At 33.3% G+C, this 23,310-nt stretch overlaps 1 protein-coding gene across 4 annotated transcripts in view; it reads right to left on the reverse strand.

The window, feature by feature from the left end:
• RICTOR (RPTOR independent companion of MTOR complex 2) overlaps nucleotides 1-23,310 on the reverse strand; it is a 131,514-nt gene that overhangs the window by 10,663 nt on the left and 97,541 nt on the right. For all 4 annotated transcript variants that reach the window (XM_017853180.1, XM_017853179.1, XM_017853181.1 and 1 more), the window contains 20 exons: nucleotides 20,538-20,625; nucleotides 19,927-20,017; nucleotides 19,749-19,815; nucleotides 19,219-19,299; nucleotides 17,398-17,498; nucleotides 15,483-15,648; nucleotides 15,086-15,187; nucleotides 14,921-14,967; nucleotides 12,750-12,885; nucleotides 12,134-12,333; nucleotides 11,560-11,686; nucleotides 11,020-11,184; nucleotides 10,797-10,873; nucleotides 10,008-10,086; nucleotides 7,928-8,037; nucleotides 7,086-7,173; nucleotides 5,784-5,876; nucleotides 5,302-5,408; nucleotides 4,508-4,737; nucleotides 2,108-3,113 (listed from right to left, as the gene is read on the reverse strand). In XM_017853180.1, the coding sequence (XP_017708669.1) occupies nucleotides 2,108-3,113; nucleotides 4,508-4,737; nucleotides 5,302-5,408; nucleotides 5,784-5,876; nucleotides 7,086-7,173; nucleotides 7,928-8,037; nucleotides 10,008-10,086; nucleotides 10,797-10,873; nucleotides 11,020-11,184; nucleotides 11,560-11,686; nucleotides 12,134-12,333; nucleotides 12,750-12,885; nucleotides 14,921-14,967; nucleotides 15,086-15,187; nucleotides 15,483-15,648; nucleotides 17,398-17,498; nucleotides 19,219-19,299; nucleotides 19,749-19,815; nucleotides 19,927-20,017; nucleotides 20,538-20,625 (3,161 nt within the window). The remainder of the gene's footprint in view (nucleotides 1-2,107; nucleotides 3,114-4,507; nucleotides 4,738-5,301; nucleotides 5,409-5,783; nucleotides 5,877-7,085; nucleotides 7,174-7,927; nucleotides 8,038-10,007; nucleotides 10,087-10,796; nucleotides 10,874-11,019; nucleotides 11,185-11,559; nucleotides 11,687-12,133; nucleotides 12,334-12,749; nucleotides 12,886-14,920; nucleotides 14,968-15,085; nucleotides 15,188-15,482; nucleotides 15,649-17,397; nucleotides 17,499-19,218; nucleotides 19,300-19,748; nucleotides 19,816-19,926; nucleotides 20,018-20,537; nucleotides 20,626-23,310) is intronic.

Raw genomic sequence — 23,310 nt, forward strand, 5'->3', positions numbered from 1 at the left:
ACTACTAGATTTGGCATTTATGTAATTAACGATATGTGTATTAACTCTATTTAATATTATATTTATAAAAAATAAGATCAATTATATATCATTATTTGTGTGATAATTACCTTAATGCCTTCATTATCAACATAAGTTTATGTAGCACACAAGACAGACACAAGAGCAAAATGGTCATTTATAACAAGAGATATCCTGGCATAAAGCACTGATATTTCCACAACATACTCCTTACTACTAGAGATTCCATAACAAATATGATACACTGGTATTTCCATAAGATACATCTTTCTCATACAGATTCTTACTTATGCAACAGACATGCTAAAATATTTACTTGGCATCTGCTGTATACATACAAGGCACTATGCAAGGTTCCACATTTATATACATTTATATGAAGATATTTTTATTTGGAAAACCAAGTCTTTAAAATGTATGAATGCAGCCTAATATTAAATCAAAGAACTATTTTGTAAAACACACAAAATAAACGCTTTCTAAATAGTAGCTATTAAGATTATCATAGCAAAAAAGAAGCTCCTAATTTTCACCCAAAAAAACAGTCTTTCAAACTGTAATCTGTTACATTTCTTTGATTCCATAAAACTCTTCAAGGATTACTGGAGTGGGAGGAAAACAATTATTGGATAATTCCCCTTCCCAATTCCTATTTCAACCAGTATAGCTCCCTTTTTATCTGTTCTACCTATTGGGTTTCCATATAAACCTTTATGTGGAAGAGGAATTTCTCTGCTTAAAAAACAACAATACAAAAGCTTAAAACCACTGATCTAGTGCAATCTTCACCAGATAAGGTAACTGAGGCTTAGGAATTTTTGAAATTCATGAACTTTACTGCATAGATTTACTGCAGTGAGCTGTTGAGAAGTTTCCTTGGCTTTGTCCTGGACAAGGTTGTGAAAGCTAGTGAGTTCCAGATAGATGAGACATTGCTGCACCATTTCTTAAATCCTACAAGGGTACATAATTTGTCATCTGCTACCAGGAAACATTCTATTAAATGTGTTAAGTATTATTGAAACAAAACTGCCTAATGTTATTAAGAATAATTTAAGGGCTAGATGGATTACATTAAATAACAACCAATGATGATAAAAATAATAGCTAACTTTTATTGAGTGCTTAATATGTGCTACCGTATTCTAACATACATTGTTGACAAACAAGTAGTTGACATATATTAATCCACTTAAATAAATGTAAATGAATAATTTAAAACTAAGGAAAGCTGTTTAGAAGCATTTGGTCCAATCACAAAAATTATAGGTACAAAACTTTTTTGCAACAAATAATGTGTATCTTTTAAAAGTAAAATCTAAACTATTCACTTTGACTAGCTTGATATAATCTAAATATGGTATCGAAATCCCTGCTGAGTCATGAGGATCAAGTAATTCATTTAGTGTTTATTAGGTTCCTATTTAATAATCACAGCTACTTAAAGTGAAAATAATTTCACTGCAATTTTCAGTTATCTTTTTAAAAAAATAATAAAGAGGTCAACTTGTGGAGCCTTAAATTGACCTACCTGAAAAGGTTGTTTGTTATTGTAGGTCTTAAGCTCCTGATTCCCCGACATGCTTCTTTTAAAATCGATCCTTGCAGAAGCGAGAAATAAATAAAAAAAAAGCTTGTGACTTGTATGTCCTTTGCAAAGCATGTGTGTTTATTTTCAGGGCCTATAGGACTTTTTCCCCCCTCGCAGCTGCAAGAATCTATTTCAAGTCATATCGGGTAACAAGGAGCTTATAGCCTACCATAGTAAACAATTATAATAGGTCAGTTATGAGGCTTATGTAGTGTTTAAAAAAACCTGGCTAACGTTTTGTATTTAAATCTGTTAAAATGCAACCACTATTGGTCACTTCTTTTTTTTTGAGACGGAGTCTTGCTCTGTCGCTCAGGCTGGAGTGCAGGGGCGCGATCTCAGCTTACTACAAGCTCCGCCTCCCAGGGTCACGCCATTCTCCTGCCTCAGCCTCCCGAGTAGCTGGTACCACAGGCGCCCGCCACTAGGCCCGGCTAACTTTTTGTATTTTTAGTAGAGACAGGGTTGGTCACTTCTAAACATGTATTTGCTCACCTGCTTGGTGTTAATCGGGACTCAAAACTGTTGGCCTTCATGGTGATGGTATCAGTAAATAGCACATCTTTTGCTGGAGATGCCAAAGCTTCAGAGTGAGATAAGGATGGATGCATTCTTTGTTGTTGTAGTCTTTTCAGTGTAGCATAGCCAAAAGCATCTCTAGAACTTGTGTAACTAAAGTTACAATCTGCTAGACTTTTAATTGTAGCAATAGAGGGTGCTTTAAGGGACTGTGCTCTTCTAGGAAGCGTATGTGAAGAACCTGGAGGCACCAGGGACACCGAATTTGATTTGGAGAGAGACAGATGGTTAGACTGTGGCGTCAAATAGTGGCTTGTCTTAACAGTTTTAGTACTTACCACAGTACTCATGCTTCCACAGTCTGTGTCCATAGTTGTAGCATCTACACCTACTGTCTCTCGTGAAGGACTTGAGCTCATTGAACTTATGCCACTTGTTGTAGTGTCTGTATTAAAACTTTGGCTACGCATCTTCATATGTGAGCTTGTTGAACTTTCTACTAACCTCTCTCGGCTTGTATTTTCTCTGTGATTCTCTGTACCAAAATTCTTGGTGAATTTTAAGTCATTTTCTCCAATGCTTGGTGTACTACCAGTGTCTTCAATGTGCTTATTCCCCATAAATGAAGTCTCTAATTGTAATGTTTTCTGTACAGTGGATTCGGGTGTAAAATCATCACTATGATTAAAATCAACACTGGGCTCCGTAAGTGTTCTGATTCGTCTGTTGCTTGTCTTACTTTCAGATGACAGTTTCCCTCCTTTTGGATCACTGCTACTACGATGTTTTTTGTTAGGCAAAGTAAGCGAATTTAAGATACGATTCTTCACAAGTTTACTAGAAGCAAAGAAAGGGAACGAATTTTTATCCTTTATGGGTCCAGATCGGTCATAAAATGCTGGTTCTGTATCTTCATTGATATCAAGGAAAAACGTACTAGTAGAGCTGCTGCCGAACCGGTCATCCTCCAATATGAACATACCTATGATTGAAGGATCAATTAATAAAAACACATAAAAAATGACAAATTCATGGTAACTACTAGTGACATCACATTTCAGGAAATATTTTTTTAGTCATCTAGAGGAAAAAATTTAAAAATAAAGGGTTAAACCATTCAGCTACATGAAAATATCCTTCTTGAAACCCAGAGTTTGGACTTGAATAAAAAGTAAAATTATGTAATTTATGAGAATATTCATGATGAAATTAAAGGGAAAAAGGAGACTTGACCAAGGATGCTTACTCAGTTACTACAGATTCCTGGTAGTTCATCTTTAAATTACTATAGGCAGGAGAAATTCATCTTGTAAGAAATGAATTCCCAATCTTAAAATATACTTACAGAGAACCAAGTGATAACATTTTAAATTCATGTTTAAATTATGCTTATTTCCCATTTTACCTTAGACACTAAGAAACTCATTAAATTTAGTGCCCAACTCTACTAGAAGATGCAACTCAAGTGAGTGCCTAATGACATCTAATAGGATTTTTCTTTTATTTTTAACTTCTCTGTTGAATAATTATAAACTACTTCAAATAAATTTTGAAAGAAGGTAAAAGAAAATCCTAAGTGAACTTGCATACTGCATTGCCATTTCTATATTTTGTCAATTGTAAGATGCACACTTTTCACATTTAATCTCTTCTATTTTCACACAGAATCTGATTCTAAAATCAGAATGCATCTTGCAATAGTAGTATGTCCTAGTTTAATAGGCAGCACTTTTTCTTCTTCTTTTGTGGTACATAAAATATTGGTACATTTCATAATTCATGGCATCTCAGATTTGGTGAAATACACAGTAAATCTGACACTATCTTCTTAAAAGGAAGAACCATGCCTTAAATTTTATACACCTAACACCACTTAGCATGGGACTTAAAACCACAAATCATTTTATGTATAACTATTTTTGCTACTCTATTAACAATTTCACTAACTATTTTAAAATTAGTGTTCTCTCGAAAAATGAAGATGGGAATGTAATATCTGTTAAAAATATATTCTGGCTCAAATAATCTCGGTATCTGAAAATGAGTAAAAGATTAAATAAAGAAGGTAGATAAATAAATACTTATTATATTTGTTTCTTTTCTGCCGAAAAAAGGAGGACTGGTTCTTCTGGCACATGGCTTATTACATAACTTTGTAGGAATTCTCAAAAGCTACTAAGAAGGAGAGAGAATAATGTAAGCTGGTGATTATACTCTGTGTTATGAAAAGATATACATTCTCCAAGAGGCTATTATTGCCAAAAAATTATCTTAGACAAACGCAAATTAGGAATGTAACAAATACATTTAAATTTTAAAATTCAAATATAAATGTTAACATTTGCTAACTTTAAATGAACCTGTCAGGATACTCACTCGATGGCACAGATTCACTTTCACTATTATGTCTAGAGCTGGTTGACTCTGAGTTCAAACTTAGAGTGCTTGGAATAGATGAAAGTTCATTACAGAGTTGTTCCACATCATCTGGAACCACTGGCCACAGATGTTTGCGACTATGCCTCACAGCATCCCAGTTGTGACATTTTAGAATATCACAGCCTTGTTTGGTTTTAGCTATGAGCCCAAGTACATATACACAGGTCCTGTATATAAAAGATGCAGTAAAAACAGTTATAATTCCAAGCTGAGATTTCTTAAAGCAACCAGATTCATTTGCTATATGTACTTTGAACTTTCTCTAAAACCCACCAAAATGGTTTCATTTGTGGAAAAAAAAAAAAAAATTTATTAAAACTAGTTAGGAATAAACTAACAGCAATAAAAAACAAGCAAACTTTCCCAATAAAGATAGTAATTACAACAAAACAAAAAGAACACAATGCAATATAAGCAAAAAGATATATATTAGCTTTTCTAGTACAAATCTGGAACAGTTGGGCAAACTGGACTACTGGAATATCTGTATAACACTATGCCTTACCTGTTACCTACAAGGCAAACTTCAATATCATAATAAAAATCAAATTACAATAGTAAACAAGGAGTTTATTTATGTTTAACTTAATACAGTTAATAATCTTGTATCATTAGAACTTTCAGTGGATTAACAGTTATGCACTGCACTTAATCATAAAATACTTTTCCCTAACATCCATTTGTGAATAACAATGTCTACATTAGAAAGATTTCTGAGTTAAATGCCCTACCCTCTGATGGAGAGAACTTCACACTGTTTTGCAAGTTTTAGTATATCTGGAATCACGTTTTCTTCATGTAGCAAATTGAGACCCCAATTTGATGAGCCGATATTTCCCTGAAAGAAAAGAAATCACTTACATCAAATAGATTTACAAGAGTAACTCTTTCAAAAGATTTGGAAAGCTACTAAGAAACAAATTTAACCTCATCTCTGAGACAGAAAAAAATGTAAAAACCTCAAGTAAAGAACATTAGGCATGAATTAATTCTAGTTGTCTTAGCAACAAAACAAAAGTCACAAAACTAATAGTTCAACCAACTATTCTTCAACATAGAGATAATACTTAAATTGGCAGGAACAATCCAGTCTTGAATATTAATCTAAGAAGAAGTCCCAAAGAAAATAATATTTATCTATTTAGTATAAATGAAAAAAAAACCTGAAAAATCTAAAAATTGTAAAGATCTTACAGAAGTGTTTATTACAAACCAAGGCCCAAAGAGATGCTTTCAGTTTTTTAATTTCTTCCCATTTATCCAAATCTGGTGTACGAACATTACGACAGAGTTCTGTAATAATATTCTGGAGAAATAAAAAAAATAGCATGAGTAATAATATATTTATGTATTTATTTTCTTATTGCATCATAAAACCTATATAAGGCTTGCTTTTGTCATTTTGCATACTTAAAGTTCTAAATAATTTTATGTAAAATTTCTTGAGAAGCAGCATTAGGGCAGGGGTTCTGAATTCACATTCTAGAATCATCACTTATTAACTGCGTGGCCTTGGGAAAGTTACTTCATCTCCCCACCCTTTGATTTCCTAATATTTAGAAGAGTGATAATAACATTTGCATCATAAGGTTTCAGGATTTAATAAATTATTGCACATACAGTGCTTACCAAAGTACTTGGCACTTAGTATTACTAAACAATCATACTTATTCTTTAAAGCAGAAAGTAAATTAGTGCTTAGGTTTTATCATACTATGTAAGTAGTAATACTGAGAAAATCATTTAAATTTTTGGTGAAATTTTCAAATGTTAATATGAAAATACCTGTCCCAATAGTTTTCACAGACATAATATAAAAACACATGAAACTAGAGAGTACGTTTATGTAAAACTTTGTGCTCCTGAGATGAACAATGATACAAAAAGGAACTAAATTGTTAAATAACTATTGTTCTGTCTCATAAACAAATATTCCTGTAACTATTTATTTCTAAAATAAGAGAAAAGTTACATTTATTGAAAACAGTTGCATGACGTATTCAGAACCATAAATGTGGTGTACGTAACTCAAAGAACAACTGCTTGCCTATGCTTGTTACATTTCATGAAGTACATGAGAATAAAATGTGCTCACAACCAGCAACTTTCAATTTACTGCTCAACAAGGATAACTTAATCTGCATCAGGTTCAGTTTAATTTCCCAACGAGTGGAAGAAAAACTCAGTTTTTCAGTACGGTTTTGGAGATCTGAATTTCTCCAATACACTGTAAGAAAAGAACTCAGACCTTCATTGGACTGCTTACTCTACATAACAAGTTAGTTATTCAAAAGGTCATACACAAGTCAGTTAATGGACTGCAAGGCCATTAATATTTCTCAGGTTAATAAATATAGAATGCCTAAGTCAATTACAAAATAGATGAATTTAAAAGCAATTACACCACTGATATTAAGGCTACTGAGAAGTTTTTGCAAAGGTAATACTTTAGCAATGTTAAGATTTTGTTTTTTTACTATTGTAGCTACTTAAAATAAATGAATTATGTTTTTACCTGTACTTCCAACAAATGGCAGCCTGTTTTATGGTGTACTAGTTGTCCATAAAGGTGTATAGGCAGGTAGACATGAGGACGCTGTAATCTAGTATAATAAAGAAGATTATTATATCTCCTGGTTAATTTAAATATGCTAATCAGAACAAAAGAGTATTAATAAGTATTTGATAAATAAAATTAGATACAACTCTCCAGCATAAATAAAAATATGAAAGTAAGAAGGAATGAGGATTTCTCAGGTAAAATACAGGCTGAGCATCCCTAATCCAAAATGATCCAAAATCCAAAACATTTTAAGTGCCGACATGACACTGTAAGTGGAAAATTCCACACATTAGTATTTAATGCAAACTATTTCATATACAAAATTACTTAAAACACTGCATAAAATTATGTTTAGGCTATGTGTATAAGGTGTGTAGGAAACAGATTAATTTCATGTTTAGACTTGGGTACCATTCCCAAGATACCTCGTTATATATATGCAAATATTCCAAAATGTGAAAAAATCTGAAATGTGAAACATTTCTGGACTCAAGCATTTTGGATAAGTGATGTTCAACCTGTAACAGTTTATCAGATCTCAAAGTACTGGTAAGAGAATCTAGGGCTAGAGATACATACTGGGGTGCCAGCATGGAGTATATCTGAATGCGTTATCAGTAAGGATATTCAACATGCTATGAATGCCACTGAATTTTTGAGCAATTAATGCTGCACGTTAAGATTCTTCCTATATCATGTAAGAAACAGAATGTACAAAAACTCAGAAATGTTAAAACAATTTATGATGAACTGGTTTTAAATCTGATAACTGAGAACTAGCACTGGGTACACACCTTTGGTTACTCCGACGAACATAGTTATCACCATCAACAGGCTTCCGATAAGTAGTAAGTGCTTCATTGAGTTGTTCCTCAATCAAGTCAACATATTTTGAGTTATATTCCTAGAAGATAATATTGTTTTAATTGCACGTAGTATCACAATGACAGTCACTAAATTTAAAATATGTCAGATATTTAGCAAAGGGTAGACAGATGAAGGTATTATGAATGCAAATGTTCTATCATACCCATAAGCTTTCGGCTCAGGTTTCAACTACTACTATATACTAATGACCCCCCATATCTGCCATCTTCCTCACAAATCTGAGCTCCAGATCTACATTTTTAAGCCATCACTTGGTCATCGCACAGGCAATGCCAGTTCAACATACTGAAAATTCATTATCCTAATCTTAGCAAACCACTTTTTATAAATGTGATCTCTTAATAGTGATCCATTATATATTCACTCATTAAATTAGAAACCTTATGAGCCAAGTTGGACCTCTTATTTACTGTATCCAATCAGTCCATAAATTCTGTCCATCTTATTTTGAAAATGCCCAGAAAATGTGTCCTTATCTATTTAACCTAACTACCAGTGAAGTTCAGGCACTCATCAATTCTGGTTTCTAAACTCGTGTCAGTATTCCTAGACTTTCCCTTCAATGATCAAAATTTCGCCTCTTCACTGCAACCGGTCGGATTACTAAAGTACAACTCATAACTCTTTAAAAGCTGTTAAGGATTCCCCCCTACATACACAATTGAAATCCCTTAGGATGATATAATATGGCTTATGAGGCCTTTTACAATCCAGCTTTAATTTACCATTCCAGCCTCATCTTGCCACTCCACACTTATCTTAGTTCCAACTACATTGGAATATGACTTTCTTCATAAGTCTATAATGTTCCAATAATCTATACAGTTTTATTCTGCTCCTTCCGTGGATACCCTTCTTATAATTTATTTGCCTATTTACTCCTCAAGACCATTTCAAGTATCACATCTACTGCGCCTATCCAACATTTCTCTTGATAATCCCTAAAGCTCAATCATTAACCTCTCCTCTGTGTTCCCCCCTTATACCTTGCATATGAGTTTGTTATAGCTCTTAAATATTTTATGCTTACTATTTGTAAGCACTGCACCAATATTCTAAGCAATTTTCTACTGCTATGATTTGTATAATAAATTTTATTAGGATGATTTAAATATATCTTCTAGGAAACAAACCTATCACATCTTGTCTCAGTTCTATAACTCATCAAATACTAAAAGTCTTCATGCCTTAAGTTGTATGCTTCAAAGTTTTAGTCCATTTAGGAGTATCTCTTATGAAATACGGTTCAATACAGACACTATAAAAGAATCTGTAACTATGTTAACAAAAAAGAGAAAATAGGATAACTGATCTGAAATGACGAAAAATCTAAAAATCATTTATATTGGTAAAGATCATTCTGACCATGGGTTTCCAAGATGCTTTGATGACTTATAATACTTCAAACAAAATAATGAAGCCACAGCAATCACCAGCTAAAGAAAAGCTAGAAAAGTTGTTTCGTATCTTCAAACTACTCCCTTCTTATCAGGTTTCCCTATGACAGCAAGAAGTTCATTCTCAGATTTAGGTAAAGTAGTATCCTAAAATAAAGTTTAATTAAATGATTATATCTCCTTGGGATTTCAATCTCCCTTCATTTAAAAAAACTATTTTAATTTTAGCTTAAAAGGGCACAAGCAGAGTTGTAGGTTATATTAAGGGACCCAAGAATGAAAGAAATGATAAATAGGGCCAATAAATTAGATTATAAAATCAAATGAGTTGAAAGTCAAATTTCAATAGAATGAATACAGTCAACAGTTCAGAATAAAATAAATAACTGTAGTTTAAAAAAATGTATAACTATAAATACTAACAATTATGCAGAATTTAGGACTCAACTTGATAACTTGATATGGATGTTTAAATATTTAACCTTATTAATTTCAAAACACTGATATAAAAAACCATCCTTCTAAATTCACAAATCAATTTCAGAAGATAAAAACACACAAATTCAACCTTATTCAAATAAGAAGTTACCTTGTGCCACTTTTCCAATTGTTTTGCTACATAACCTCTTTCATTCAGATAGGAAAACCCTTTTGGAATGGAGAGAAATCTGCAAATTAAAACAAGCAATAGTTTAACATTGAGTCTGGCAAAAAAAGTGTCTTAAGAAGCTAAAATAACTAAAATTTTAAAAAGTATAAGGAGCTAAAAGACTTTAGGAACAGTTCCTTCATAAAACTAAAAGGTCAACTATAATTTATTATAACTTCAATTACAAATAAATTTTCACAATCTTTGCAACAACACAAGAACCCAATCACAATAAAGAAAATGTCAGCCAGGCACAGTGGCTCAGGCCTGTAATTCCAGCACTATGGGAGGCCAAGGTGAGTGGATCACCTGAGGTCAAGAATTTGAGACCAGCCTGGCCAACATGGTGAAACTCTGTCTCTACTAAAAATACAAGAAATCAGCTGGGTGTGGTGGCGTGAGCCTTTAGTCCCAGTTACTAAGGAGGCTGAGGCAGGAGAATCACTTGAACTTGGGAGGCAGTAAATGTTGTATCGAGCCAAGATTGGATCATTGCACTCTAGCCTGAATGACAAAGTGAGGCTCTGTCTTTAAAAAAAAAAAAAAAAAAAAAAAAAAAANGACAATATTTCAATATTAAAGGATGTACAAGGTCTAAAAAAGGTTTATTTCAGATGTTAAAAGGTAAACTCTTTAGAGTACTTCCTATTTGGATTTGAATTTATCTTTAATATACACTGCCAAAGAACACAATAAAAAAACATAATTGAAAATTTACTTAAAATTTACCTCAGGAGGAGAAGCAAACCCTTGTCTCCAAGGTGGGATAAAGCTGGTTTCATCTGAATGAGAGCATGAAGATTGGCCTAAAAGAGATTATCATTATTGTTTATAATTGCATAAAAATAGAAAATGTTTTAGTTCCAAAATGCCTATTATATACTTTTACAAAACTGTCAAATGAGTATTTCAAAAAAATATAAGTATTAAATTATAAAAAATGAACATTTACCTTGTCTTCACATGCTTCATCGAGGATATCAAGAGCTTCAGAAGAAATCGTTTTGTTTTTATCATGTAGCTGGGTCACTAACAACTCAATTCCCCAATTATTAAAGAATTCAACATTAGCTCTCAATAATACCCTTAAATGTTTTGTTGCATAGAGCCTGCAGGCCTATAAAGATAAATGAATACATTTAAAAAAAAAAAAAAAAACCTTCACCATAAATAACCTATTTGATTTTATTTTGGGAGAGTGCTGCTACTTGAAAAGGGAAGCATGACAGGAACTGGTGGTCTAGCCCTTGATACGAATACTTTTGTGGTTCTTGTAAAATAAAATACTTCCCTTTCTACCTAGCAGCTTATTCTCCGTGATATAAAAATATGAGTACTATATGGGGTTCCTTGGAGAAACTAAAATTTTAAAGTAAACTCAATTTCCATATCATATTCTTAGAATTTAAAATTAATTTTACTTAGCCCAAAATTCATAAAGTAGCAAATTAACTGTTTATAGAAATAGTTTTACTGGCTATATTATACTCACATCAGTAGCTGCAGTTAAAATTTTGGAAAGGATGACTCTAGCCAATCCATCTCTGCTATAGTCCAAGCTGGAAACAGTAAGTTTAAGCAAGTGATCTTGGTTTTTCAAGGAGCAAAGATTAAGGAGACTTAAAAAAAAAATAAGAAAGGTTAAAAGAAATTACTATATTGATGCATTAAACAAACATTTTTTCCAGCTTTACTGAAGTATAAATGACAAATAAAAATTGTATTATTCAAGGTGTACAACTTGATTTGATATACACATACACTGTGAAAATTACCACAATCAATGAACACATCAATCATCACACATAGTTACTATTTTGAATGCTGGAGTGGGAAGAGCATGAAGACAGTTCAATGTATATTTTAAAATTCCTAATATAAACAAGCTTTTGGAAAGAAAGCATTTAATAACAAGTATCATGTAAAAAAGAATATTAAAGCAAAGATAATGCTAATTTAAAACAAAACTTAACCAAACACATGTACACAGACTAAAAGCATACCATATCTAACTATATTAAAAATAAAGTTTATGTATAATTGCAACAAAATTTAGGAATGCTCACCATTGAAATACACTGCATTTTTCCAGCATTTTAACTCCATGAGGGTGGCAAGAAAGTGTTCCAATAAATAAAAAGTAGTGTTGACTAAGGGTGGTCAATAAACCATTATTTTGAAGACTTCTTTCAGGTTTCATTCCAGATGAAGCATTGAGCCACTGAACAATATCCTTTACTAGATCTTCTAAGTAACCTTGCCCATCCTAAAAGTAAATACATTGTGATACTGTGAGAAAAGCATTCAAAATCTGTAATTAGAAAATCGACTTCAATCAAGTACAAAAACTTAATAATGATGAAGTTACCAATAATAGCTATCAATCAGTGAGTACCTGCTGTTTTTTAATCTGCTTCAACACAATGCTGCATGGAGATGATATTACTCTCCATTTTACAGAAGAGTAAACCAGGTCTTCCAGAGGGCAGATAACTTGCCCAGTCTTGTAACTAGTGACTAAGTCCAGATTCAACTCTAGGTCTGGGATCATTTCCTATGTTTTCAAATACAGCTTATGCATATTCAGAAATAAAAGCAAAACAGAAGGTGGAAATAGAGGGAGGGGAAGGGAAGCAAATTCAATAAAAAAAATTTGCTCTGGAAAATATTCAGAATGCTCACCTCTTCAGATTCAAGAAGAAATTCTGTAAACTGGCAACCTACAACTGTGAGCTGTTTGGCCTTGGCAAAATCCAGATCCAGGTTGGCATATAATTTACTGCTGGGCTTGTAAAAATAAAGCAGTCTTCGTACAAACCTAAAATCAAAACACAAGTAGCAACAAAGTAAAAAATGAAGTAATTATTTTAGAATCTTAACCATTGCTTATGACATAATAACGCTTTCAGAATATGTTTTGGGTCTGACCCACTGGGACAAATGGCAAGAGATGTATTAAAAGTGTTTGGTGGCCGGGCGCGGTGGCTCAAGCCTGTAATCCCAGCACTTTGGGAGGCCGAGACGGGCGGATCACGAGGTCAGGAGATCGAGACCATCCTGGCTAACACGGTGAAACCCCGTCTCTACTAAAATACAAAACTAGCCGGGCGAGGTGGCGGGCGCCTGTAGTCCCAGCTACTCGGGAGGCTGAGGCAGGAGAATGGTGTAAACCCGGGAGGCGGAGCTTGCAGTGAGCTGAGATCTGGCCACTGCACTCCAGCCCGGGCGACAGAGCGAGACTCCGCCTCAAAAAAAAAAAAAAAAAAAAAAAAGTGTTTGGTACATGATATGGTTTGGCTGTGCCCCCACCCAAATCTCACCTTGAACTGTAGTTCCCATAATCCCCACATGTCATGAAAGGGACCTCATGAGAGGAGATAAGATTACGGGGGCGGTTACCCTCAAGCTGTTCTCGTGACAGTGAGTGAGTTCTCACATCTGATGGTTTCATCAGCAGCTTTTTCCCCTGTGCTCTGTACTTCCCTCTCCTGCTGCCATATGAAGAAGGATATGTTTGCTTCCCCTTCTGCTACAATTATGTTTCCTGAGGCCACCCTAGCCATGTGGAATTGTGAGTCAATTAAATCTCTTTCCTTTATAGAAATTATCCAGTCTCAGGCAGTTATTTATAGCAGCATTTCATACCAAAAAAAAAAAACCCAAAAACCAAACAAACAAAAAACCTTCATTTAAAAAAATATCTCTGTGGAGTAAGAATTTTATGGTGAGATGGTTAGAAGAAATAAAGTAGAAGAAAGATGCTGGCCGGATTAATGTAGATTTAACGTAGCTAGAATATAAAACTGGATAAATGAGGATGTCACCTGAACTTAAATTTTCTTCTATTGTATTCATGAAGAACTTTGTCCCATGGCTCAAAAATGTCCTATTGTTAAGATAATTGTAAGATACTACACTATGATATTGTTGGTTTTTCACAATTAGGCAAAAGGTCAAGCATAAAAGTTGCAATTTAGGCCAATGAATTTATAAACATAATTTATGATCTTTCAACATTATATCTTTCAACATTATGTTCTAAGCTTCTATTGAATTTAGTTCAGTTCAATGTAGTGTACTACAATTCAATCCAATAGAGGCGTCCAATCCAGGAGCTGGGAAAACAAAGTTGAGTAAGACATCATCTGTGTTCTCAAGCAATATAAAAAGTTAGTACTATGCTTTTTTATTTCAGTGCAATTTATAAGTTATCTATATTTGTTAAAACTTTTATAGATATTAGGTTACATATCATGAATAGAGAATGCAATCAAATAATAACGTTAATGACATGAATTTCTTGAACATACGAAGGACCTCTTTCTGAGATCAGTAGTAATAGCTGGTTAGTCTAAACTCGGGAGTAAAAACATATGGGTGTAATGAAGAATGGCAAAGTAGCTTCAAGTGTTCTTCACGCTACAAACACCTGCACAGGTTATGGAAGGTGTGGTTAAGGAGAAAGTAAACAGCAGTTATAAGGGATAACTCCAAAGTCAAACAGGAATAAAAGTTGTATATTAAAAATATAAGTCCTTATTATGTCATCCTTATATGTTAGGGCTAAGACCCACTACGCAGTTGATATTACCCCAATTTGAAAAACTTTTATCTCAACTACTTCATCTATTCCAAAACTAAAAGCAGAATGTAAATAACTAGAAAAAGAATTTGCTAATATGTTTTGGTTATAAAATAAGACTATATTTAAAAATATATGAATGTACCTACTGAAGAGACATTGTTAAAATCTATGTATATGTCTTTAAAATTATTACATATTTTAGCAGGCATTAGGCCTAATATCCATATTTAAGTTCTTTAAATTTAAATGCAAAATAGTTCTTACATACCTGTGTAACTGTTCATCTTTATAGTTTCTTAGATTTACATTTGGCCACTAGAAAAACATAATATGTTATATTACATATGTACTTATCAATTCTCAAACACGTAATTATGTTATAATTAACAATAAAATTAAAGACAAGCCATTGCCATGAAGTATCTTTTCATACCTTAAGAATGGTCCCTATAAGATTCCAATTCCATTCAAGATTCTCTTTATGTTGAAGAACTTGGCTGTCTCTAAGGTTAATTAAAAGAGCTTCCTCGGTATCCTAAAATCATCAGAAAGTAATAAGAAAATTAAGGCAAACTGTCCTCATATCAGAAAACTAACTTCAAATTTGAAAACTGAAAGGCAGTTTTCCATTTAAGGATCCCATCGATCAAGGTTTTTTTTTTTAACTTTAAAGTTATAAAACCCATCTCTAAATTATAAAACTCAGAAGCCATCTGAAAATTCATATGCATGAAGAAAAGTGCAAACTCAAATACATGGATACTAAAATCCAATGGTTAAGGAATTAAGATGTTGTGTTTAAGTTGAAAATCATGATTTCATGTCAGCACCTTAAGAACAAATATATCTTTCTGAACTCGGAGATACTGATCCCGTTTCTGGTGTGTTGCAATTGCTTTCTGAATAATGTGGTCTAAATGAAGACTATAAGGCTTAGGTCCTCGTTTCTTCATTTCATGGAAGCGTTTTAAACAGTTCAAGGCTGCACTGGCTCGCCTAATAAGAAAAACAATTCAATGAATACAGTAGCAAGACCAACACAATTTAAGAGATTACCTTGGTAAATTATTAAAGCTTACGTAAGTTCAAGGCTAGAAATTATTATTGATAAAGTAAATTATTTCATCAAATTTGGAGAGCCAAAGACAAAAAATAAACAACATTACTGATTTATATAAAGACACACTGATTATTTAGACTCAATTGAACACGTACTTACTATACTTTTCTTCTATGGTGGTACGTATTTTTTGTATATTGGTTTTAGGAACTCCTACAAGGTCAGAAACCTGGTTTTCTATATTTTCTTATCAAAGTTTTAAAGCTTTGCTTTTCACATATAAATCCTTAATCCACCTGAAACTTATTTTTGTTTATGATATGAGGTTGAAATAATTTCACTGTACTCCCACATGGATAATCAATGATCCCAGTATCAACTGAACAGTCTCTATTTTCCACCATTGGTCTGTAATTGTAAATGGTATATTTTTATAAATTATATTTAATTCTTTGTGGTACATAAAAGTGCCATTTTGAAGAATATGGTAGCAACTCTCACCTTCAGAATTTCTAGTAGGTAGAATTTTTAAACATTGGGATGTGCTGACTGGCAAGTATTTATTAATAAAGAAAGCTTATTGAGCTAAAGATAAAACTATTTTAAGACGACTATTCTTACTGGAATTCTGGAGATAAATCTGAATTACTGATGAACCCTGGAATTTGTGGCCAAAATCTAACCCAGAGTTTAGGTCTATCAGGTATTGGGAAAGTACATTCTTCCATCATGAAACTACTAATATAAAAGCTAAAAGCTACTATTACTGATATAAGCCTAGAGACAGAACTGAGATGACTCCTAATGCCCTCAGTTTATAGGACAACTCTGGTCTGTTAAACAGTATTTCCAATGGCAGAATGAAAATTAATAGATTATTCAGTGTACTTTATTATTAAAGCTAAGTAAACTTTTCAAAAATGTACTATAACTCTTAACAAAATACATAAATTTTGAATAGCTAAAAAACTCCATTCGCTAACATCAAGCAAAAAAACAAAAAAATATGTTTCTGATCATAATAACAAAATAAAAAAAGATAACGACCACAAAAAGACATTCCTAGCCTAGATATAATCTTCGCCAAGTCAAACTAAGTTCCTCCTAGCACTTCCCAATTGAGCCCTTCCATCATTGCCTTTTATATATGTTTTATTATTAGCACTGGAATTCCAGCAGAGCTACAGTTGTATTACCATAATTTTGTTTGTAAATTCTATGTTTGCAATATCTCCTTCAGTAGTAAGAGTTCAGCTTATTGCTATGTGGCCCAGTAGTACTTGTTACTAAATTCCAACATTTTTAACTATGCAAATAAAAGAATATATTAATATTGTAAAGCTTTAATTTGAAATAGTTCATAGACATAAAAAAAAAGAGCCAGAATTGCTGCTCACGACGTAAAGGAGTCCAAAAAACTCTCAGCTAACATTTTTAGTAATATGATAACAACTCTATGTCCTTGTCTACAAACATGCTAGAAAAAAAGTGATTTTATTACACTATTAGTATTTTGTAGTCTAAAAAACAAATTAAATATTTTTAGAACTATTTTTTCTTTCGCAAATTCCTTAAAAGAATTTCCCGGCATAACCTATCCGTACTATTTTTTTTTAAAGAGACAATAATCTAATTCAATATTAAATATATCAAACAAAAACTCTGCTAAAGCTCTGATAACTTACAGTCTCTTTTCCTTGGGAATATCAAAGGATGCAGCCATATTCATTAGGGTTGGCAAGCAGTGCAAATGATGGCTATGTGAATGAGGAAGAATTGTGTTTGCCTAAAATGAAGCATAACATTTTACATGAGTGTTCAGAAGTAGAAATAGTTTGTTATAGATTACCTGCACATATAATGCTGTATTCAAGACTATTACAAATTCTGAGGTTTTACTCATAAAATTCTTTTTTTCCCCAATACATGCTTATTTATATCATATCTACAATACTTTCAACATGGATGAAACATAAAGATACACACATTATATTAACATAACCATTAAGTTTCACAGATTCTTTATTATAATAATATGGTTTTCAAGTGATACCCAATTAAACTCAATTCTTAAATGACCAGAAGGGATTATATGTCAAAACATTACAGGACTCAACCTAAGTTATGTTTAAAATAACGTGTAAAATGCTAGATGCCATATCTAAATTTATGAGTTGACTTTAAGTTTTAAAAACTACTTTCTCAAAATAGGTTTGTCCCATATGCCATAATCTTTAAAATAAGGAATATTAATTTCTACTTTCCAAACAAAAACCTCACCACCCAACTAGCTATCAATGAAGACAAGTACATCAATCAAATGTGGAAGACAGCAAATGTAAGAATAATAAGCAAAATAACTAGCTCTTTTATTTCAAGAGAATTACAGAATTCTGGGTATGGGAAAAGGGAAAAAGACAAAATGTATAGAGATTCCTTCATATAAATGCAAATAACTCTGAGTATTGGTATTCTTGAATAGGAAATGATATCTTAAGAATTAAAAGACAAATAATCAGACCTGAAAGCCTCTGACACTATATAATTTTTTCACAGCTGGGCCAAAAAAGAACAGAGCAAGCACCTAAATAATTCACTTATTTAAAAAAAGACAGTTAAATTAAATTCTACTTAATGCTCTTTATTTCACTCACATAGCCCAGTTGCTATGAAAGGGGAAAAGGGTAAGGAGGAGGGGAAGAGATCAAGAAAGAAAACCTAAACAAAAAACACCTGCTAAAAATAGCAAACTGTGACATAATTTCAAAAGATTTGCCATAGAATCAATATTTCCTCAATGAGTTTTAAATGGTTCTTTTTATTTTGTATTTTACTAACTAGTAAGTAATCCAAAAATATAAATTTCTACCTTGCAAACTATCAGGGATCTCTCATCGACTGATTTGCTGAGAGTAAAGAATTGTCAAGTCTTTCCTAGTTCCTACTTTCCAAAAGTTACTGTAATCACAAAATCATGGTGAAAAGAAAAAAAAAAAACCCATCTTCTGAACCTCAAACTACAAGTTTCCAGAAAAGACTATAATGCTCAACCAAGACTATATTTAAAGCTTCTGCACAAAGCTTTCTAAAATTCAGGCACTGACTACCACATATCAAGTACATTCTTAGCAGACTGAAGTAGTATCCATAGTTTTGCAGTTTCTTGCTTCTTAGGAAGTCTTCCTGAGATCAATTAAGATTTACAGGATGAAAATGGCAACTTTGAAAGTGACTGTAAAAATCAACATTTCAGTACTTTGTATGTTGTATATTTATTCCATTTACAAAACCGATAGAAATATGTGTGTGTGCATGTGCACGCGTGCACATATGTATCTATCTCAGGATATAGTACCAAACGCTTTTTGTAACGCAAAGATAAACATTTATAAAAAATGCAAATTTATTTTTTTGAGATAATACAAAGCAACACCATTAAAATAACCTGTTTTATAAATTCAAACATTAAAGATATGAAACATATAATCAGAAGTTGTTAAACTTACCATATGTAAAAGCTCTCCTAAAAGGATGGTAGCTCTAACTGAGATATGATCATCACTGTTTGTTATCACTTCAACTAGGCCCTTTGAAAATAAAAAGATAACATGACTGTTGCAAAATAATACATATGAAAACATTTATGCATCAGATTTATTTTTCAATCTGCAAGTTTTTTTTTTTTTTTTCTGTGAGACAAGAGTCTTGCTGTGTTGCCCAGGCTGGAGTGCAATGCCAAGATTTCAGCTCAGTATAACCTCTGCCTCCTGGGTTCAAGCAATTCTCATTCCTCAGTCTCCCGAGTAGCTGGGATTACAGGGGTGTGCCACCATGCATGGATAATTTTTGTGTTTTTAGTTGAGACAGAATTTCACCATGCTGGTCAGGCTGATCTCGAATTCCTGGCCTCAAGTGATCCGCCTGCCTTGGCTTCTCCAAGTGTTGGGATTACAGATGTGAGCCACCATGGCTGGCCTGAAAGAATCTGTTAGAGAAAATAAACCAAATGGAATAAAATAAGGTTTATAAGTCTTACCTCTAAAAGTCCATTACGAATAAATGCAGAGAGTATCAATGCCAAATAATTATCCATGAGGTCTGGCCTGGAAAAAAACAGCAGAGAAACAATTTAAATAAAGTTTCATAGATTATACAGTCTAACATAAAAACCCTAATTCTAATAAATTGAAATCCTTTTTATATTTAAATTCTACCTGGATCTGGCACGATGAGGAAGAATAGTTTTTGCCTCAGCTGCCACAAAGCCATCTGAAAGCCTCCAACTGTCTTGGAACCTCCCAGGATCTAAAACAGTTAAAATACGGTAAGGAAAAGATTAGATATCACTGAAACATTTCAGATGAGTATAAAATCATCAGCTAGCCAGGCTACAAAGTTTAAAAAGTGCTGGTTAAATACCATACATTCAAAAGATATAAACAAAACTAGTTAAGTAAATACACGCAGATCTAATTTCCTTCATTTTGGGACTTCGGTACTTTAAGTCATTTGGCTCAACTAATGTAAGATGAGAATTAGATAATCTGAGGATTACATAGGTTTCTTACTGTCTCCACTCTTCCTTTGTTGGCCCGCCCATTCCTATTAATTTAATTGCTCTAAGAGCCAAGGTGATAAAGAAGAAATTAAAATTTCTCAGTCTTAGGAATTTCAGGTTTTATTTTTATATTAATTTCCTACCACAATTATGCAGCAAGAAAAGAAAATCGTATTCAATATTTACTATTTCTCCTTTTAGGAACTTTGTCTCCATTATATAAAAATTACAATATATGAAAAGATACAAATGTACTTCAATACTTACCTACACTGAGTAGTGCTTCTATGAACTCCTCAGTCACAACAGGTAGAGGAAGACGAAAGATATCATAAAGCACTTCAAGTAGACCTCGCTAAAATAGCAAATACACCTCATTTATTTTATGAAACAATTTAAAATTTTAAATGTCCTAGTCACACAATTTTAAAAATGATAAAAGCAGAACTGTTAACACAATGACATGCCACATAACATTTTAGTCAATGATGGACCATATATACAATGGTAGTTCCCTAAGATTATGATGAAGCTGATAAATTCCTACTGCCTAGTGAAACTGTAGCAGTCATATTGTCTGTCACAGGGCAATATTACTCAACTGTTTGTGGTGATGCTGGAGTAAACAAACTCATTGCACTGCCAGTTGTTTAAAAGTATTATATATAGAATTATGTACAATTACATAATATTTGATAATAAATGACTGTGTTACTGGTTTACCTATTTAGTATACCTTTTATCATTATCTTAGAGCATACTCCTATACTATAAAAAAAAAAAAACAAAAAAAGCACTTTGGGAAGCCAAGGTGGGAGAATTGCTGGAGGCCAGAATTTTGAGACTAGGAACATAGTGAAATCCTATCTCTACAAAAAATTTAAAAATTCACTGGGTGTGGTGGCACCTTCCTGTAGTCCTAGCTACTCGGGAGGCTGGGGCAAGAAGATCATTTGATTCGAGAAGTTCGAGGATGCAGTGAGCTATGATCATTCCCCTGCCCCTACCCTGGGGAAAGAGAAAACCCCTTCTTTTAAAAAAAAAAAAAAAAAAAAAGGTTAACTGTAAAACAGCCTCAGGCAGGTATTCCATAACAAGACATGGTTATCACAGAGGATGACAGCTTCATTCATGTATATTGCCCCTGGAGACATTCCAGTGGGACAAGGTATGGAGGTGGAAGACAGTGATACTGATGATCCTAGGCTAGTGTGTGTGCGTGTGATTTTTTTGTTTTTTTTTTTTTTTTTTTTTTTGAGACAAAGTCTCACTCTTGTCTCCCAGGCTGGAGGGCAGTGGCGCGATCTCGGCTCACTGCAACCTCCACCTCCTGGATTCAAGCGATTCTCCTGCCGCAGCCTCCCGAGTAGCTGGGATTACAGGCACCTGCCACCACGCCCGGCTAATTTTTGTATTTTTAGTAGTGATGGGGTTTCATCATGTTGACCACGCTGGTCTCGAACTCCTGATCTCAGGTGATCTGCCCGCCTCGGCCTCCCAAAGTGCTGGGATTACAGGTGTGAGCCACTGCGCCTGGCCTGTGTTTTTGTTTTTAACAAAAAAGTTTAAAAAGTAAAAAAATTAAAAAACAAAAATCTTACACAATAAGGATATTAAAACCAAAAAAAAAATTTGTACACCCATACAATGTGTGTTTTAAGGCAAATATTATTGCAAAAGAGTCAAAAGTTTAAAAAATTTGAAAGTTATAAAGTAAAAAGGTTACAGTAAGCTAAAGTTAATTATTTCTGAAGAAAAGAAATTTTAGTAAAATAAATGTAGCCTAAGTGTACAAGTCTGTGAAGTCTATAGTAGTGTACAGTCATGTCCTAGGTCTTAATATTCACTCACTTCTCATGCATTGACTCATCCAGAGCTACTATTAGTCCCGTAAGCTCCATGCACTGTAAGTACCCTATATAGGTGCTGCGCTCTGTGGCCCAGGTTGAAGTGCAGTGGTGCGATCTCGGCTCACTGCAAGCTCCGCCTCCTGGGTTCATGCCATTCTGCCTCAGCCTCCCAAGTAGCTGGGACTACAGGTGCCTGCCACCCCGCCTGGCTAAGTTTCTTGTATTTTTAGTAGAGACAGGGTTTCACCGTGTTAGCCAGGATGGTCTCGATCTCCTGACCTCATGATCCACCCGCCTCGGCCTCCCAAAGTGCTGGGATTACAGGCATGAGCCACCGTACCCGGCCAGTATTTTTAATCTTTTATACTGTATTTTTATCGTAACTTTTCTATGTTTAGATGTTTAGATACCCGAATTCCACTGTGTTACAACTGCCTACGGTACTCAATACAGTAACACGCTATACAGGTTTGCAGCTTAGAAGCAATAGGCTATACCACATAACCTAGGTATGTAGTAGACTATACCATCTAGGTCTGTGTAAGTGTACTCTAGGATGTTCACAGGATGAAATCATCTAACAGTGAGTTTCTTAGAACATATTCCTGTTATTAACCAATGCATGACTATACCATATTTTGAAACTGTATAAGGCCTATATTAGAGAAGGGATAACTAAATGCTTACTACGACATTCATCACTTAATCTAGTCATTAAATTTTTCATTAACCTAATTGTGCAAAAAAGCAATTTTCCCAAGGTCATGGAGCTAACAAAAAAATAAATAAAACCAGAGGTTAAACCTCAGTTGGTCAGACTCTCCAAAGACCATGTTCTTTATCCACCTATAGGGTAAGAAGTGAATTACCTCAACAGTTTGTTACCTGCTTACAGATCTTTCCATTTATAATCATATCCTTTCATTTCCATTATCTAAATACTTTTTATTTCACATTTAAACAAGGCACACCTGGCTAATATTTTCTAATAATATTTTTCAGCTCCAGGTTTGGTTCATATAAGGAAGGGCAAAAGGAAGAAACAAAATTAAAACAAATAAAAGCATTTAAGGAGAAAGGAAAAAAATCACTTTAAGAATTCTCTTTTCCTTCAAATTCAATTTTACTGTATAATACAAATTCTTACAAATAATTTAGAAATATATCTAATAAATATAGAAATATTTACA

The sequence above is a fragment of the Rhinopithecus bieti genome, unplaced genomic scaffold, assembly GCF_001698545.2.
Source record: "Rhinopithecus bieti isolate Rb0 unplaced genomic scaffold, ASM169854v2 scaffold_34818, whole genome shotgun sequence".
Classification (NCBI taxonomy): domain Eukaryota; kingdom Metazoa; phylum Chordata; class Mammalia; order Primates; family Cercopithecidae; genus Rhinopithecus; species Rhinopithecus bieti.